The 19,605-nt window shown below is 39.3% G+C and overlaps 1 non-coding gene and 2 gene segments (V, D, J or C); 2 read left to right on the top strand and 1 right to left on the bottom strand.

The window, feature by feature from the left end:
* Positions 1-5,647: 5,647 nt before the first annotated feature.
* Positions 5,648-11,129, top strand: LOC116867087. The segment is given in 3 exon segments: positions 5,648-5,699; positions 5,847-6,134; positions 11,043-11,129. Coding segments are annotated over 3 exon segments (378 nt in total).
* A 2,305-nt stretch (positions 11,130-13,434) lies between these two features.
* LOC116867573 lies at positions 13,435-13,539 on the bottom strand. Its single transcript, XR_004382621.1, has one exon. It is a non-coding gene; the product is annotated as a U6 spliceosomal RNA (small nuclear RNA).
* Positions 13,540-13,801: 262 nt separating this feature from the next.
* LOC116867084 lies at positions 13,802-14,546 on the top strand. The segment is given in 2 exon segments: positions 13,802-13,968; positions 14,153-14,546. Coding segments are annotated over 2 exon segments (405 nt in total).
* The last annotated feature ends 5,059 nt before the right edge of the window (positions 14,547-19,605 follow it).

Raw genomic sequence — 19,605 nt, 5'->3', positions numbered from 1 at the left:
GAACAATGTGCAGTGGTTCCGACAGAACCCCGGGGGCGGAGGTCTCACCCGGCTGTTTTACATAACTTCAGGGATGAAGCAGAGTGGAAGGTTAAACTGCACAGTGAATACTAAGGAAAAGTTTAGCACCCTCCATATCACGGCGTCCCGACTGGAAGACTCAGCCACCTACCTGTGTGCGGTGGAGGCACAGTGCTCCCCTGTGATCTGCAGCCTGCACCCAAACTGCAGCTGGGCCTGCAGCCCCCGCCCTTCCCTGGGTTGTGCATTTGCCCCCAGAGCAGGCTTTGCACATTTTCAGTCTTTCAGATTTATGTTAGGGCACTTTTTTTCCCCTCCTAAAATTAGACCCATCAGGGCTTTCATTTCACTTACTTGCCCTTTTTCTTCCCAGAAAGCCCTTTGCAGGTAAAAACCTCTACCATGGAGTCACTGGAGCAAGTGATAGAGATGCCCATATCCAGTACCCTGGGAAAACAGATGTCCTGGCAGCTAGCATATAAATTATCTGTAAGTAGTCAAATGGAAAATGCTCAAAAACTTCAGTGGTCATCAGCAAACAAAGAGATGACTAAATTTTTTAGTTACCTGTGGGTGGTTCTTTTTCAAAGAAATGTAAACAGAATATGCACAATGTTTTTTAAACTCTGTATTCAGCTTTTTACTCCTGGAAACACAAATACAATAAAATAATTTTATTGAGGGTTGGGCACTCTACTTATAACCATATTTTCTTTTTCAGTAAGATAATACTCTGTGAATAAGTACTTTACTTTTATGCATGAATAAAGGGAGGATTCTAGAGCATAAGTTACATTGTTGAGATCATATTATTTCAAAATTAGTGAACTTGAGGTGACATTAGAGCTTATCCTCTGAGAACCTGGTATAGAAGACCCTACAGAATAATAAAATCCAAACGATTTGTACAATGTATTGACATACATCACTGACAAAAGTATCTATTTGAGTAATTCTAAATAGCACCTGGTGGAGAAGAGCTCATGGAAATTTTCATTCTGTTCCATGAAAATTTATTGCTCTTCCTTGCATTTTAAATGAATCTATTACTCGTGATTTTGTAACATCATTCCTAGTTGGGGAAGGGAAGCAAACAACTTCCAGGACTCCCCTAAAAGATCCCTGTCTCTGTTGTAGCCAGACCTCAAATACAAAGTCAAAACTTACCTGTGTAAAGATTCCCTCACAAACTGAATTCCAGCCTGCACTGGCTTTTATGTTGAGAAAAGGGCATTGATAGGAAGGCTTATGCCCCTGAAAATTCAGATGGAAGTAAATGGGCAGACTCCCTGAAGCAGGGAGGAAACTCAGTTTCTTGAGCATGGGACCTGTGAAGTTACACAGCCCTTCACTCTTCCAAGGAACCCTGACCTTGGTTTGATGCTGTGCCCTCACTGTCTTGAAATTAATACTAGTTTTACCTTTATGCTTATCTTTTATAAGTGAGTCCAATAAGTGGGAGGAACAAGTGCCTGAGCAGAGAGGTACGTGGGCAGCAGGACATAGGTGGGAACACATGCAGGCTCAGGTTCTGGGTCACAGCAGGTTGCGTGTGAGCTGAGCAGTTGGCAGGGTCACCTGTGGTGTCTGTGCCTGCTTTGGACTAGCTGGGGCTTTGACATGCATCAAAGGGTACAGTAAATATTATTGGGAAATTACTACAGATTGAAAGTGTATACCTGGACATTTCAAGAAAGCAGTTTGGCAGTTTCTTACGGGACTAAACATACTCTTACTGATTGATGCAGCAATGACTTTCCTGAGTATTTTCCCAAAGGGTTTTAAAAGTTACGTCCACACAAACTTGTACACAGGTGCTTTATAGCAATTTTATTCATAATTGCCAAAACCTTGAGGTAAGTTTCATGTCTTTCAATAAGTGAATGAATAAATAAATGGTGGTACATCCAAACAGTGGAATATGATTTGGTGGTTTAAAAAAAAAAAAAAGGAGCTATGAAGCCATAGGGGAACTTTATATGCATTTTAGTAAGTGAATACAACCCATCTGAAAAGACTACATAAGTTATGATTCTGATCCTATGACATTCTGGAAAAAGGAAAACTAGGAGGGAAAAAAAGATTGTGGTTGCCAAAGTTTGAGGGGAGCAGCAGGGATGAAGAACACAGAGAATATTTAGTGTAGCGAGCCTAGTCGCTATGATAGTATAATGGTGGATACATTCCTTATACACTTGTTCACACCCACAGAATGTACAACAGCTGGAGTGAACCCTAGAAAAACTGTGGTCTTTGAGTGATAGGATGAAGCAGTGAAGGCCCGTCCATTGTAAAATGTGTCCTGGAGAAGTTGACAAAGGGAGAGGTTGTACCTGTATGGGGGCAGGAAATGCACTGGATACCTCAGTATGTCTGCCTCATTATCTTTGAACTTAGTTGAAGTGTTTGAAAATAAGAAAATCTTTAAAAAATTAAATTGAGAGACATGAAACTAGTATGTATGAAGAGTTAAAGCATTTTAGAAAAATGATCCCTTAGAAACATTACCTAGTGACACATTTTCCCTGCTTTTTGAATAAAGATCCTACATTTTCATTTTGAAATGATCTCAAAAATTGTATAGGTATCCATGGCTGGAAATTTTAAACCTCCAAACTGAAGTTTTAAGGAGAAAGTCAGAATCCAGCAAGCAATTAGACTATTTTAGAAAGTGCTTCCCACTTTCCATATTAGTAAGTTCATCCACCTTGCCTAATTTGTTTTTCTTTTTTCATACAATATATACAATTATATGAATAGATAAATAGAAGAAATATGACTCCAGAAGACCATCCTGCTTACCCATGGCTCAGCCATGGAGCCCCCTGGTCTCACTGCCTATGAAGGACTTTCCACTCAGTGAATAAAGTCCCCTTTTTTTTTCCCATGTTAATTTGGCTTTAGTTCTCCTTGATACATTATTGATCTCATAGAAGAAACAAAAACCCAAATAGGATCTTGTCCTGAGAATTGTGTCTCTATTCTGAAGAGGCCTCACAGTGGGTTAGGATCAACCTCAGATCCATTAGATTACATGCTATTGTGAAAATGGTATTGGGGTTCCATGATGCAGGCAATTTCTCCCACTCTGACACTAGTCCACATTGCACACAACCAGTATTCAATAAATATTTGCTTTGTTATACAGTATAAAAGGAACTTAGAGTTGGAAGAGCCCTTAGAAATCCTTTTGTCCAACTTCATTTCACAAAATAGAGACTGTATTCTAGATGACAGCATGGAACAATTAGGTAGTAAATGATCTGGGTGAGAAAGAAAGTAGGTTTCCTACTTCCTTTAAAACATTCTCTCCCTTGCCTCCTTGCTGTAGGACCATCCTGCCGTGTAAAGAGAATGTATTTAATGCAAGCCCAGATCTCTGCAGTTTTGGTCTGATAAAGTCATGGTCCTATCATTTTGAAACCCTAAACGAAGAGTTCCACCATGTGTAAATATCTGAGACCTTGGGCAGGAAAGACACTCAGGCTGAGCTACTGTGATTCTACCAGCAGACTCGTACATCACTCACTGTTTCTGTGGGAGAAAGCCAGAGGGGATGGTGTCATGTGAACACCAACATGTATTTCTAAGGACTTTCCCCAAAATAGCAAATGTATTTATCATCCCAGGTGGAAATCCCTTGAAGGCAGTTTGAGTATAATGAGTATAATTCACACATTGTCTGCAAAATGACCATTGGAATTGGAAGACTCATGCAGCTGGAAGTCCACCAAGATGGTAGGTGAAGGTTTTCTAGGCCGGCACTTTAACAAAAGGAAAGCAATATTCTATGAAATCATCATGGAGCTGGAAATTTTGCTCCAAGAATGGCTGTTTCTCTGCAATAGTTAATTCATGGAAGAGAGTCGTTCTTATGAATGGTCCTATTCAGACCATTATATTTGTTGTTAGTGTCACACCTCAAAACCACAAATATTGTCTTATTGATCTCTGAGAAGAGGAAAATTTGCCCAGAGAAGTGTTTGAGCATGCTTATTTTATGGGGAATGGGTGAAAGAATGGAAGATGCTCTGAATCAAGAAATTTTCCAAACATAAAAACAATTTCATATATACACATATATTTATATATTGAGTTGATTGATATTCTTCACCATAGCTGTCTTTAAAGCTTTCAAGGTGAGAAAGATGAAAGGAAGATGAGTTTATTCTTTGTCATGTAAGAGCATCCATGAGTAGGAATTAGAGGAAAGGGGCTTCTTTTGAAAATGAGGTTGTCTTGTTTTCCCAGAGACCATTTCTCCTAATCAGTTCTTTAGGACAAGTTTCTTGTTGGTACCATCCCCAGAGCACAGGGAATATTTGTGATTTATTGTTACAGAGGTCATCAGAAATTTCCAGATAATTAATATGAATGTAAAAGGGGTTTTAGCAGAGAGAGATAATTCTGGAAACTCACAGGGCCGCTGACCTTTATCAAACACTGTAGTGGCATTTAGGAGAAATATGATGGTGTATGGAATGTGAAGCATGCTGGGCAGGAACTGGGAAGCATGACAGGGTAGATGGCTAATACTTAAGAGGAAATTGTCCTGAGGCCATGAGTCAGTAATTGCATTGGAGGACATGCCACCTATTTTGATTTGAGAAAAGGAAATCACCTCAAGGATAAACTTACATGTGGTTGTATTTTCTGAGTTCGCAGGTTGAGGTTTCATCAGAATTTCTACTGTGTCCTTCAGTACTTTCTAGAATATAAAACACATAGCATTCAAATAGATTTCTTAAAGCATATCAGATTTATTTATGTAAATTAGTGCAATCTTGGGTCAAAGTATTTCCTGTAGTTGAAATATTAATAACTGATGGAAGTTATCCCCACTGCTTATCATTTAGATTTAGTCCTTTACTTTTTGTTATAGTCATCTCAAGTGAGAGAATAGTCTACATTTTGACTGCTGGTACTGTCAATCCTCTGAAAAAAGCAACGTCATGGGCAAGACCAGCTAGGCGAAACAGAGCCTGAGATCAGAAACATTTGAAATATCATATGATCTTCTCTCTCTTACTCTAAACTTTGGGTTACATGTTCCTTTTACAAAGAGTTTTCTTCATCACAAATGAGAATGATAGATTTGGCAGAAAGGGAAGTTTCTCTAATATCTTTTTTAAGAGTGTGAATCATGATTCCCTCCTGATTTCAAACGTGTGCACCAGACCTATCATGGAATAAATAGCAATAACATCTATAACTTTCAACTTATAAACAGTAACTCGGTAATGCACAGAGGCATAAACCTTGATCTCCACGTTCTCACTGTGCCCTTCATCCCTGACCTAAGATTTAATTTGCTTGACTGATTGCTGCCTTGATACATGTGAGCCCCTCAGAGGCACAGGCTAAGAGAAGAGCATTTCCACAGCAAGTTCAGTAGAGATGTGACCAAAAGAGAGCAGTGCACCTGTGCTGATGAAGAACACATGGAGGGTTCATTTTAGTGCATCTGATGGACTAGACTATGGCAGGAGCAGGGTCTTTTTCTTATTGGTTGGTATACAATGTGGGAAAGTACTCTGGTAGAGGAAAGAAGGGCCGGCCTGATAAGAGAAGGTGCTGAGCTGGCTGGAGGCTGCAATTCTGAACCTGAGCTTAACTAGGAGGAACCATGAAGACATCCATGAAAGCTTTAATCATGTTCTCGTGGCTGCAGCTGAACTGTGAGTTCACAGTATATTAGTGGATATTCTTCAGAACTCAAAACTGGCTTTACTCAGGTTTCCTCCCATTAGTGTAGAAAAAGAGCATTCTGAAGCACAATAACCAGGAATCTCTCCTCCTTTCTCTGACCTTTTCTTTCTGCACAGGGTTCAGCCTGGGAGAGAATGTGGAGCAGCATCCTTCTACCCTGAGTGTCCAGGAGGGAAGCAGCTCTGTTATCAGCTGCAGTTATTCAGACAGTGCCTCAGACTACTTCCCTTGGTATAAGCAAGAACTTGGAAAAGGTCCCCAGCTCCTTATAGACATTCATTCAAGCATGGCCACAAAAGAAGACCAAAGACTCACTGTTTCATTGAATAAGACGGCCAAACATCTCTTCCTGCACATCAGAGACACCCAGCCTGAAGACATAGCTGTGTACTTCTGCGCAGCAAGCACACACTGCTTCCCAGGCACCAGCTGCCTGCACTCAGACCTGGGACTGGGGCAGCCCCTGTCCTATGACACAGACCTTCAAGGATAGCTTTTGTGCTGTTGTTCATCTGTAGGTGGAATCTAATATGTTAGACATTAAAAGAATGTAGTAAGACTATTAGGATGGAGATGACCCGGACAGGTTTAGAACATTTTGGTGGATGACTGTTTTTTAATGTATCCTTGAATGGACTTTTAATGGTTTTTTTTTTTTTTTTGAAATTCAGGTTTTAAAAATGTCTTTACATTTGTTATTCAGACTCCTCTCCTACAAAGAACGAGTAATACAGTCCTTATTACGGATGGGCACTTAATATTGTGTTTCAAAGGTGGCATTTATTGTTTTTCTGATTCTAAAACATTACATGCCAAATATAGAAATATGGAAAGTGATAATTCTGTAATCAGATAATATTGCTAATATTCCCTTTAGTCTCTACAATATTTATTAGAATTACATTCACGATATTTTCACTTTATGTATTTTGATCTGAGCATTCCCCACTTCATCAATTCTCTCCCTCCAAGGTCTTTTTTTTTTTTTAAGTTTTCATTTAACATTGCTTTAAAATATCTCTGTGAGGTATTTTCATTAATTGTAGTTTCATATTAATTTTTTTCATCTATATTTAGGGCAAAAGTTCATCTATATTTAGGGCAAAAGTTGACTGCCAAAAATTTCTATGTGCTTTGATCACTTTCTTCTTGTGTCATGAGTTTTCCTTTAGAGCCTAGGGATGGTATGTATTGTTTGTGTGTTTAAGGGAAATTAAGATAGGGAGAGATTTGACAATGTGTGCTTCAGATAAAACTCAGAAATCTAGTCTTGTTTACAAAATTTTGTCAGTCTCTGTTCATAGTCACCTTCTCATAGAATCTAGGATACAGAATTTTGTATTTCATTCACTGGTATATTTTCATTAAGTATCACAAACTTTTTCACATAATTAATTATAAGTAGATGTTAAAGAAAGATGGAAAGGAGAATTCTGCTACTTACTCATAGTTTTAATTTAAGCCTTATCATTGAATTAAATTGATTTGTGAAAAGAAATGTCCTTATTCTATATCTGAGTATTTGATTGTTTTCACAATATACTGTTTATTTCTACTTATATGTGTCTCTTTCCTAATAATGCTCAGTTGTTTGAAGATAATTCAGTTTATTCTTGGACTTTGTTATATTATATTTATTCTTGGTCATCATTATAATGAAAATCTTCCTTCTGAGATATATGGGAAAATTTTATACGCATGTACCAGCCACCTTACTATTACTAGTAAATTGCACAAAGGCATTTGGACTAATGGCTGATGTAGAGATAATGTGATATCAACCTCCCTGCCACGTGTTCACATTTGACTGAGTTAAACATTATTAACTACAACCGTCCTTTGGAAAAAAAAAATTATTTCTCTAATATCTTGAAGAAGTCAAAGGAAATAAAGAAGTTGTATAAATATTTAATTCTCTCAATCTCCCACCCCTGCTCAAGGGAGGCTCCTTTCTAGGTCCCTTGAAGTCTTCCTAACTAACGATGGATATAATTAGCAATTGGCACAGTGAGAATGGTTTCTCTTAGCTGAGTTATGGTTGTTAGATATTTGCTAATGGCTAATTCTTACTGGGGAAGTGTTCGGATTAAATTCAGTTTAAAACAGCTGAATAGGGGAGGTTAGAACTGTAGCCCAACACGTCAATGGACTTGATTCTTTCCCTCCTTATACTGCCAGGTCCTGTGCAGTAGAAGGAAGATGACTCCTGGCGGGTGCCTTTCCTCCAAGCCTGATAATGGAGTCAGAAGGAAGCATGCTTCTATATTATTCATTCGTTTCCTCTTAAATCAATTAGAAGCAAGACAGAGGGTGCAGTTCCTACAGGTTTGAATGCTTGGTCATACTGAGGTGAGAATCGATGCAGTGGAAGATAACAAGCATTTTAGCCAGAGTGTGCACTGAGTCTCAGATCCAGACACATTCCGGTTTAAACCTTCATCATGTTTGGTGTATTTGTTTCCTACATCCTGGGACAAGGTAGTACAAACTTTTAGGTCTTCTCTTGATCCTGTGAAGCCAGACTGGATGCTGAGAGTCTCCCTTTTGTTTGCTTTCTCTAGGACGGTGTTGACTGAATTTGCGTGATTTCTCCCAATCAGGGAGAGTGGATCTACTCTCTGCGCATGCTCACTAGCCGCTTACAAAAGCTCACTGCTCTTGTCATCCTGTGTGCACTGGTGGGAGGCCCGGGGTGGGATGATGTATGGGTGAGGGACTGAGTGTTGTGTGTGCTCATGGACCATTTGTGGGGCTCTAGGCAGGCCATCTCCAGTGGGTCAAGGGCAGATTCCTAATGGAGGCTGTGTCATGGATTGGAGGGTCCATGTTGTTTTACTGCCCTCCAAGAGCCCTGGGTGCTGTTCTGCTTGGAGGACCCCACTCACTCCCCAGTGAGCAGTACAGCTCAGTATTCTGCATGAGACTAGAAAGAGGTTCCTCTTTGGGAGCATCCTCCAGAGCTGGAGGGCCATGTGTTCACTCACATGTTCTCACGTTCCTCTATGGGGAAATCACAGGCTGGAAATTTCCTTTTGGCTCGGGACTGAGTCACATGGGCTGGGGTGATGAAGGTAAAGTGAAATTGTTTTTCATCCTCTCCTCAATCTATCCAATCTCAAATTCGTTTTGTTTCACAACTGCTGTGTCTTCTTTGCGGGACTTCTTAATAGGCACTTTCTTTTAGTTTATTGTATGACTGTGAAAATTGGTGGAGGTTTTTTTTGGGAGGGGTGGCAGAGATGGTAGAAAATTTCTATTTTGCCATTTTGATGTCAGCGTTGAAATTTTTATTCATTTATTTATAATACCTCAAGTGAATTTTTTAAAAGATTTTATTTATTTGAGAGAGAGTGAGACAGAGGGCGTGTGCAGGAATGGGGGGAGGCAGTGGGAGAAAGAGAAGCAAATTCCTGGCTGAGTAGGGAGCCAGATGCAGGGCTAGATCTCAGGACCCCAGGATTATGACCTGACCTTTCAGAAGACCTTTAGCCAACTGAGCAACCCAGTTGCCCCTAAATTTTTTATTTGAAAATAATTATATAGAAAATTCACAATTTTGGTGTATGTTCCTGTGAATTTTGAATTTTAATACATTGTATAGATCATGTAACCATCATACAATCACTGTACAGAATAATTTCTTTGGTCTCCAAAACTCCCTTGTGCTATTCTCTTACCTTTATACACTTCCATAATCCTCACTCCTTGCAAACATTGGTCTATTCTTATTTTTGTGTTTTAAAATGTCATAATGATGGGAGCATACAATACATGAGTATTCGCTTAACCAACTGAGCCAGCCAGATGCTCGGTGCCAAATTTTCTGTAACCAAGATGATATTATGAACTTTCCCATGGTTTTGTCTTTCTGTTTTTAAAGAGATGGTTACAGGGATGCCTGGATGGCTCCATTGGTTAAGCGGCTCCCTTTGGCTCAGGTCATGATTCCCAGGGTCCTGGGATTGAGTCCTGCATTGGGCTCCCTGCTCAGTGGAGAGCCTGCTTCTATCTCTGCCTCTGCCTCCTTGTGCTTTCTTTCTCCCTCTGACAAATAAATAAATAAAATCTTTAAAAAAAATAAAAAAGAGATGGTTACATAGGCTTCTATGCCTATACATAGGCTTCTTTTTCTTAGCTTCTACCTTGCCTTTTTTACTATGAGATTTGTCTTTCTGACAAAACTAATTTGAATTACATGAATACATCAAATATTCATGTATTTGCTCTGCATTCCTAATAGGATGCAGGAGATATGTGAAAGGGTTAAGAAAAGTTAGGAAGTTAAAAACCTCATTGTTGGGTGCCTGGGTGGCTCAGTTGGTTAAGCGTCTGCGTTCGGCTCAGATCATGATTCCAGGGTCCTGGATCATCAGGAACCCTGTTCAATGGAGAGTCTGCCCCTCCCTCCTCCGCTCTCTCTCTCTCTCTCACAAAAATAAATAAAATTTTTAACACAAAAAAGAAACGTCATCGTCTTTATAGTATTTGAAAGTTGTGACCAACATTAAAAACATATTGACCAACACTGACAACATGATTTTTTGTAAAATGAGATATAAATGAGATTTTCATTAATTCTGCTACTTGAATTAATGTTACTTCTCCAAGGTTTGGATTTTATAAAGGGGTCTGTAGTAGTAATTTCTTGACAAGTCTGGTATTGTCTCAGTGTTTTAAGGGACTTTGGCCAACACACCCACATTTCAGTCCCTGTCCACCAGGGGGTGCAGCTTCCTACCACAATCACATTTCCTGTGTGAAATGTGGGCTTCCACTGATCATTTCTGTCATTTCAACATTTCTTCATGTGAAGAATGAAAAACATTGTTTAGGTGGTGTTCTAGAGATGAAGTGTTCTCCAGGCTTCGTGACTATGGTACTCATAATGCTTGGTAAGTAAAAAGCCTCTTAAAATTTGGATTCCTTTTTCCTGGTGTCAGGAAAAAGTTTTAAGTATACTTTTCTCCAAGAGGTTTATGCCCAAGGTGACACAGATCTCTTTTCTTCTTCCTCAGGACAAACACATGGAGATTCAGTGACTCAGACAGAGGGCCAAGTGACCCTCTCAGAAGAGGCTTCCCTGACTATAAACTGTACCTATTCAGCAACTGGTTATCCAACTCTTTACTGGTATGTCCAGTCTCCAGGAGAAGGTCTAGAGCTCCTCCTGAAAGCCTCGAGGGACAAGGAGAAGGGAAGCAACAAAGGATTTGAAGCCACCTACAACAAAGATTCCAAATCCTTCCACTTGGAGAAAGGCTCAGTGCAAGTGTCAGATTCAGCTGTGTACTACTGTGTCATGTACGACACAGTGATGGGGACTGCAGGGGGAGCTGAGCACAAACTCTGATCAAAACAGGGGCCTGGATGCTGAGTGTCTCTGCCTGATTCATTCTGGTTTCAGCAGTCTGTGGTTGTTTGTCCCTCAGTGTGTGGTTGACACAAAACCATACAAACGACTAGAGCATAGGAACCAGAAGTAACATTCCCCAACCCCAGGTGTTCCTTAGTGACATTGAGAACAGTTTGAATCCAAGAGTTCCTCAGCCAGAGCATAAGTAATCTCAAGGTAGAATCACATAACAGTGAAGTGGTCTTTTGCTCATCCTTGCAGTGAATGTCCACAAGTTGTTCATGGCACCCTGGTGTGTGTTGCTGTGTCTATTACACTTTTAGAGACACACACTGTGCCTGAGAAGGTGGCCTCTGCCCAGTGTCTTCTTGACAGAGTATGGCAGGAGAGGTGATGGGAGAGCTTCAGCTCCAAACCAGGTTTTAGTAGAGAAAGAAGGGAAGGGAAGAAAGGAGGAGGAACACATGTACCTGAGTAAGGAAAAGAGAGGCCAGGGACCTCTGCCCTGCTTTCTTTTCTAGTAAATCAGGAGGCGGGGGGGAGGGGGGGTAACAAGCTGATATTCAACATGAAGGGGTAGGGAGCAGAAACAGAATGGAGGATGTGGCTCATGTCCTGACCAGTTAAATAGATCAGCTGGCTTTCTGACAGTAAGAGCTCAAGAGAGATTGTTCTCCGTGCCCAGAAAATACGGTGAGAGAAAATGCTCTTGCACTGATGTCTCCTAAAAATATCGATAGTTAGGTGATACTGGGAGGGAACTCCTATAGATTTCTCTAACTCCTGTTTTGCAACCTCTCACAGAGAGCCACAAGTCATGGGATTGGGAGAATGTATGGGAGTCAGAGCAGTTCTGTAAGAATAACAAAAGCAATGTCTGTGTTGCAGTGCAAGACTTTGTTAATATTGTTGCAATCTTCTTTAATTATTATCTATTATCTGCAGATTTTATTAATGAGTTATGATCAAAATATTAATACATATACTTATATGTTCTTGATTTAAAATATTTTTTATTTAATTGGTTTAAAATATAATTTTTATTTTGCAACCTGTATAAATATAAATGCATGTGAAAGTATACTTTAAACAATTTGAAAGATATTTAATAAGTGTTTTCTCAGACATTTGGATAAACACAGTAGACTAGGGGTGCCTGGCTGGCTCTGTGGATAGAGCTGGGACTCTGAGTCTGAAGGCTTTATGTTCGAGCCCATGTTGAGTGTAAAGATTACGTAAAGGTAAAATCTCTAAAAAAAAAAAAAAACCATTGGTAGATTAATAATATATATATTTATCTCTTGATTTCTCTAATGCTCTTTTTTTAAAGGATTTTATTTTTTTGAGAAAGAATGTGCATGAACACAAGCAGGGGGGAGGGCAAATGGAGAGGGAGAAACAGACTTCCCACTGAGCAGAGAGCAGGAGGCATGGTTCAATCCCAGGACACTGAGACTATATCCTGAGCTGAACTCAGCAGCTTAACTGACCGAGCCACCCAGGTGCCTCTCTAATACTCTTTAAAAATTTTAGTGAAGGCATCCCAAAGGGCAGAAAGCCATAGACACAAATAGAAATATGAAAAAAGCTATTAGCAGACAGTGACACCAACCAATTTTAGGAAATAAGCTATATATGGAGAAAGGGAAACTGGCATGAAAGACTAGATAAGAAGAAACCTGGGCCTACTGTAGAAGCACCTCAGTATATGTTGTGCCCTCTGGAAAGGGTCAGAGAAAAGAAGCACCACGTGTTTTTTGGTAATTGAGGAAGATGGCATTTCCCATGTTGGTACATGTGTGTGCACAGGTGTGGTTGTGTGCGCGTGTGTTGAGGGTATTGGAGGAGAGAAGGTATATAAGACTGAGTGGTCACATTGGGTGCTCAGAACTGAGCATACAAAGCATGGCAGGTTATTGTGTTCAAATGAGGTAAGGGAAAAACATATATTCAAAGGATTGATAACCTAATGACCAAATTCTGGTGTCTATTCTGGCCTTTCTGAGCAGAGCTGAGCTGTGGAAACTAAACAGTGAGGAGAAGACCTTGGTGACAGGATCTATTGCCTGAGGGCTGCAGCCTGAACTCTTCAGCAAGAGTGATTAGATATTTCTGCTTTTGGCTCCAACATAGGCACCTGAACAGACATGAGTAGTGAGGAGGAACACTGACATAACAATAGGTACATTGAAAGAACTACAGTGAATGTCTAAACACTGCCTTCTTATCATAAAGTGATTTATCTCTACCTTGGGTGAAATCATATAGTGTAGACATACAAGATTCTTACATTTTTTGGTCATGATTCTTACATCTTCATTGCTTCCATAATTCATTATATGTGGTATTTAAAAATTATGGAATGCTTCATGAATTTGCATGTCATTCTTGCACATGGGCCATGTTAATTTTCTCTGTGTCATTCTAATTTTAGTATATGTGCTCCCAAAGTGAGCCTTATCTGTCATGTTTTCAATAAGTGCCACCCACCCATTTTATCACAGATGTGATGAATGAACATCACAGTTAGTTAAACCATCAATCCTCAAATCCTCATTTCAATATAAATTTTACTCATGTCTATTTTCAGATGTAAGGTTTTCAATTAAAGTTGCTTAATACAAAAGAATTTTGGGTAGTGACTCTCACTGGTCCATAGAGAAGTGTAACATGACTCACACACTTGCTATACCAGGAAGCCCCTATTTCCTCTTCTGAGGCCACAGCAGCACATAACCAGCAATCCTTCCCTCACCCTGTCAGGATCCCCTCACAGTGCTGAGCCCTGAAGCTGAAGAAGAAGAAGACATTTTCCCTCTTGTGGGAGAACTCAAACATGTTGCTCTCCAACCTTCTCAAGGTGGTCATGACTTCCGTGTGGCTAGGTAAGGATGGTCCCTGTGGGAATGTGTCTCCTCTATGACCTAAAATCAAGAGAGATAGGCATGATCTTGTGGGAACCTTGGGAAGGAGGGATGACAGTGTGTAAAATAGAAGTTCTTTGTGCCACATCACGTATTCCAGGAGTCTCTGATTCTGTGTTTGTTTGTTGTTGTTTTTTTCCTTCAGGATCCAGTATTGCCCAGAAGGTAACTCAAGCCCAACCAGCAATGTTAGTTCAGGAGAAGGGGAGTGTCACACTGGAATGCACATATAGCACCAATGAACCAAGTTATAGTCTTTTATGGTACAAGCAGCCCAGCAGTGGGACAATGGTTTTCCTTATTCGTCAGGATTCTTACAACCAGCAAAATGCCACCGAAGGTCGCTACTCACTGAATTTTCAGAAGACAAGAAATTTCATCCAACTTGTCATCTCAGCTTCACAGCTGGAGGACTCTGCAGTGTATTTCTGTGCACTGTGGGAGCCCACAGTGAGGGGAGTGATGGAGGGAGGTATACCCAAACCCCAGGGCTCTTGTTGATGCTTCCCCTGTGTTGGGCCCAAGGCAGGGGGAAATTGTCATCCCAGACAGGAAGTGGCACAGGTGCAGGCGTAGAAGGAGAAATTCACTCTAAGAAAATACCACTCTGGATAAGAGTTATCTGCATCAAACACTTCCTAATCCCTGAAAATTTATGTTGAAATTGTTTTTTGAAGACTAGTCATGAAAAAAAATTTGTCATGTTGCAATGAGATTTAACTAGAAGAATTGGCTAAGGAAATTTAGAAACATTTGACTCAAAAATCAGTAATAATGTGTGCGAATTGTTGGATTTTTCAGTACATATTTATTTGTTCAGTACATATTTGTTCAGTACATACTTATTGAGTATATATTATGTTACAGGCATCTCTTGAATAAGAAAGGTCGTGAATGTTTCTGTGATTTTCCTTTTTTTGTTTTATATCCTGATATTTTATGCCATGTAATGATTTAGTTTAAAATTAGGTTTGTTTGCCGTGCGTTATCGTATTCACATTCAGTTTCTAGTGAGCCTGCTCTGTAAGGTAGTTTGTACTAGTGTTCATTCCATCTTACTAACACCTCTAGCATAGATGTGCTGTTTGCATCATGGAGGTTTACCTGCATCTCCCCAGATTGATCCACAAATGATCATAATCAGGGTCTCTTAGGGGGACACAGTGAAGGAGCAGAGTGTGAATTTCCCCCTTTATCTGTTCCTGCCCTTCACTTCAACGTTCCTTCAAAAGTACTTCTTGCCAACATGTGGCTCAGTTTGCACACCTCTGAGCCCTCCTTGTTTGAACAGTGCTCTACTCTCCAAAATCCTCATTCTCTCCATTTTCCTCCTTCCATCTCTAACCCTATTTGCCCAGTGCCTTAAAATCCAGATGGTAATGGATGGTTGGTAATTAGTCTTGCATTCTAACACCCTCTTATATTTGCTAGAAAGGCAGATGAGTAAAATAGAAATCTTAACTAGAATCTCTTCAAATGTTTTTAATTGCAAACTTTTACCATTTTAACATATATTTTTACAATTGAAAAAATTTTTGAGTGTACATTTCAGTGGTATTAAATACATTTACATTGTTGTTCAACTAGCAATACCATCCATTTCCAGAATTCTTTCCTCTTGAAAAATTAAATATTTGCACTCATTAAACAATCACTCTCCATTACTTCATTCCTCCAGTCCTTGAGAACTACCATTCTGGTTTTTTTTTCCATGAGTTTGACTACTTTAGGTACCTCATAGAAGTGGAATTATGCAGTCAAATGCTCTATCACTGAGCTATACCCCCTCTAGAAGTGGAATTATGCAATGCTGGTCATTTTGTGTCATTTTATTTGACATAATGTCTCAACATTCACCTCTGTTGCAGTGTGTGTGAGGATTTCTTTCCATTTTAAGGTTGAATAATATCCCAGTGTATGTACATAGCACATTTTGTTTATGTACATCTATTTGTGGATGGACTTTAAGGTTGCTTCCACCTTTTGGTGGAAATAGGAGTCCATAAACATTTCAATATTGTGGGTATATAGCCAAATTCTTTCCATTTTTTAATAGAATCTTGAAGTTGAATGTGGAGGTATTCTTAGAAAATATATTGTAAGCCCTAAGGAGTGACTGTAGAAGCAGCTGAAACATCAACAGCATTCCAGCTCTCGGGCTCTTGAAGGCAATGGCCCAGTAGGAGTAGGATAAGATCCCCAGGGGCAGGGCATAAGTTAGGAGGTATGAAAGAATTCCACCCTCAGTCCCCCCTTTCTGCACCTGGTGATTGCTAGCCCAAACATTCAGCTCCTCCCTTACCCCATGACTGACTGCCTGTGTTCCTACACGTAGTGGGGAGTACACGCCTGCTTCAAGTATCCTCCATCCCATTGTAATCCTTTCCCATGTTTTGAGGAATCTTTGTTTTTTAATTAAAAAACAAATAAAAGTTATGTGCAGGATTCAGCTGCTGCTGCTCTTCCTGGCAGAGGCAGTGCTGCATGGCTTCTCAGACTGGTGTCTGAGAACTTTATTTCAGTGCATGATGACAGTTGAATTTCTGGATTATAAGGCCATTCTATTTCAGAATTTTTCAGAAATGTTTACACTTATTAATTGGAACAACAATGTTCTAGACTGCCTTATCACAAGCAAGTTTCAAGGAACAGAGAAAGAGTGATCACTAGTCATGAATGGAGCTCTTGTGTATCAGTGACTCACAAAACCCTAGAAGAGTTTGTCACTCTTGCTTAAATCAGATGTCTAATATTTGGTCTGGATGGAATGGTAAAGCCACTAGCCACTGGTCAGTTCCTGAATATCAGTTTGGGTATCCATTCAGTTTGGGTAGCCATCCATTGTACTATGTTTTCTTTCCTTTTTTGGTAAAAGAGTTAAACTTGTAGTTATTTAATTCTTCTTTTTAGTTTCATTTGCATAAATAAAGATCCTGCTAAGGAGTGTCTTAAAATATTTCAAAGGCTGGGAAGAAGTCATTTTACTACCATATAGTGTCTCTCTCAATTTTTCTCTGACGACAATCAAAGTAGCAAAAACAGGGAACAGGTTTTTGCTATCATTGCGTTCTGTGTTCTAAACTATTAGTTCTGCCATGAAACTTCCTGATCATTTTGAGCTTTGTTCCATTATTTATAAAATGGAAAAGTGAAATCTTTTTAAATATTTTGTTGTGACAATTTGACAGTTATTTATCCAAATACTTTGACAAATAACTGATGAGCAATTTAGGAGGGATCTTGACAAAGTCCTGATCTGAACCTGAGAGAAAGTCCCAGTGAATTAGATAGAATGGAAGGGAATCCTCACCTTTAAAAAGGGCACCACAAAAAGTCTGCACCAAATGTCATACTTGATGGTGAAAGCTTAAATCCGTCTCCTTAGTTTGGGATGTAAGGAAAGAATTTTCATTTTCACTTATATTTAATATTGAAGTAGAGGCTCCAGCCAATGCAATAAGACATGTGGAAGAAACAAGAGCCATACAGTATGGAAAGGAAGAAGTGAACTTGTCTTTATTAACAGGCAGCATAATTGTCTGAGCAGAAAATGCAAGGGACTCTACAAAATAGCTACTAGAACAAATTGGTTTCTGAAGTCAATTGTATACGTACCATATGACCCAGCCATTGTACTCCCATACATGGACCAAGAAAAATGAAAGCATAGGTCTATAAAAAAGTCTTATACACATATATTCACAGCAACTTTATTTGTAAGAGCCCCACTGGGACTAATGGGATATGGTCAGCAACAGGTGAATAGACAAATTGTTTTATATGCACATGATGGGATACACCAGCAACAGAAAAGAAACAACAGCAACAGAAAGAAACAAACTCTTGATAATTATGACCAATGGAAAAAATCTCAAAATGATTATGCTGAGAAGAAGCCAGACAGAAGAGTACAATACAGAATTTCTACAAAATTAAAAATATGCAGACAAATTCATGACAGAAATATTCCCTAGAAATGGGGGTGGTGAGCGTTAAGAGAAAGATTACAAAGAGACATGAGGGAACAGTTGGGGTGATGCATATGTTCATTATCTCAACTGTGCTGAGGGCTTCATATGTCAAATATTATAGAATTGTTCACTTCAAATTGGCACAGCTTATTTTTTTACAAAAATTACCCATTAATAAAGCCATTAAACATCCAAATTTACTATGCATATCTCCCCTCAGTGCTGTACAATTCTTTTGTGTGAACAAAAAGGCAAAATATTTCTCTTGTACATTTTCAGTGGCCTAGAAATATGTTTTTTTAACTAGGAGTTATAGGTAATGACTTTCTGCAACCATGTGCTATATTTTCAATACAGCATCATCCAACTTATTTGGTATTCTGCCTACATGTCTGCATACAAGTTTGCAGCTACTTGCCCCAAATTCCTTTTTAACATAGATTTTAGGCAGTTTCTGATAATGTGATTGGAAGGTGGAAGAGAAGGGAGGGGACACGTGAACCCAAGAAATATCCAGGCCTGAATTTCTTACTTCGCTCTGCATCTGGAAAACTTCCCATGTTAGCTCTGGACTCATAAAGTTCCTTGATCTGATTGTGTGGAGAGTAACATCTAGGAAACAGCTTGAGCTAAGCTTCCATCTCTGTGTCTAGAGATAAATGTTTATAGGGCTTTACAGAAGATGTGTTCCTTTCCAGAACTTTATGCTGATAATCCAGATTTCTTACATCACGAGGAAAATTTTTTTGATTAGCGTTTGGCAACAGAATGTGGTAGATGGGTGGTAATAGAATGCATCCTTGAGGCTAAAACCTGTTAAGAGTATATAGCATTAGTGAGGCCCCTGGGTGGCTCAGTCAGTTAAGCGTCTGCCTTTGGCTCAGGTCATGATCTCAGAGTCCTGGGATTGAGCCCCATGTTGGGAATCCCTGCTCAGCAGGGAGTCTGCTTATCCCTCTGCCCCACTCCCCCTGCCAGCTTGTGCTTTCTCTCTCAAATAAATAAATAAATAAAATATTTTTCTTTAAAAAAGGGAGTATAACATTAGTATTTGTTACCTAATTCACATACACTATTCATCTCATGCTAGAGTCAACGAAACTGTGAGAGCATAAGATAAGAATCTCAGATCAATTAATTAAACATCCAGCCTTTGGTTTGGCTCAAGTTGTTATCTCAGTTTTGTGAGGTTGATCCTCATGTTAGACTCTGTGCTTAGCCTGGGGAGTGTTTTCCCTCTCCCTCTGCCCCTCTGCCCATCCCTTGCTCTCATACTCTCAAACATAAATAAAATAAATCTTTAAAAAAAGAAGAATCTCACATCATTCTATAGGGATTTGACAACTTCATTTGTGATCTCCCTTCTGAATACAATTGATATTTTCCATTTGTTTATGATTCTGAAAATAAATATTTGACTATTAAAATGGTTACCTATAAAATAATGTGACTTTTATTCCTAAAAACATATATTAAAATGATAGTATTCCTTAAGTTGCTAATTTTTATGACCAAGTAATACAGTGTTTCTGGTAAAGGGCATTTGCTCATTTTTTTTTAATTTAACATATATTTAGGGAGTGCTTAAAAAATGACAGTCACTGTTCTAAATATTAAAGCACAGTGC

The sequence above is a fragment of the Lontra canadensis genome, unplaced genomic scaffold (genome assembly GCF_010015895.1).
Source record: "Lontra canadensis isolate GAN:19392208 unplaced genomic scaffold, GSC_riverotter_1.0 scaffold12, whole genome shotgun sequence".
Lineage (NCBI taxonomy): Eukaryota > Metazoa > Chordata > Mammalia > Carnivora > Mustelidae > Lontra > Lontra canadensis.
The sequence above is the reverse complement of the archived record's forward strand: the minus strand, read 5'-3'. Positions and strand labels throughout refer to the sequence as shown.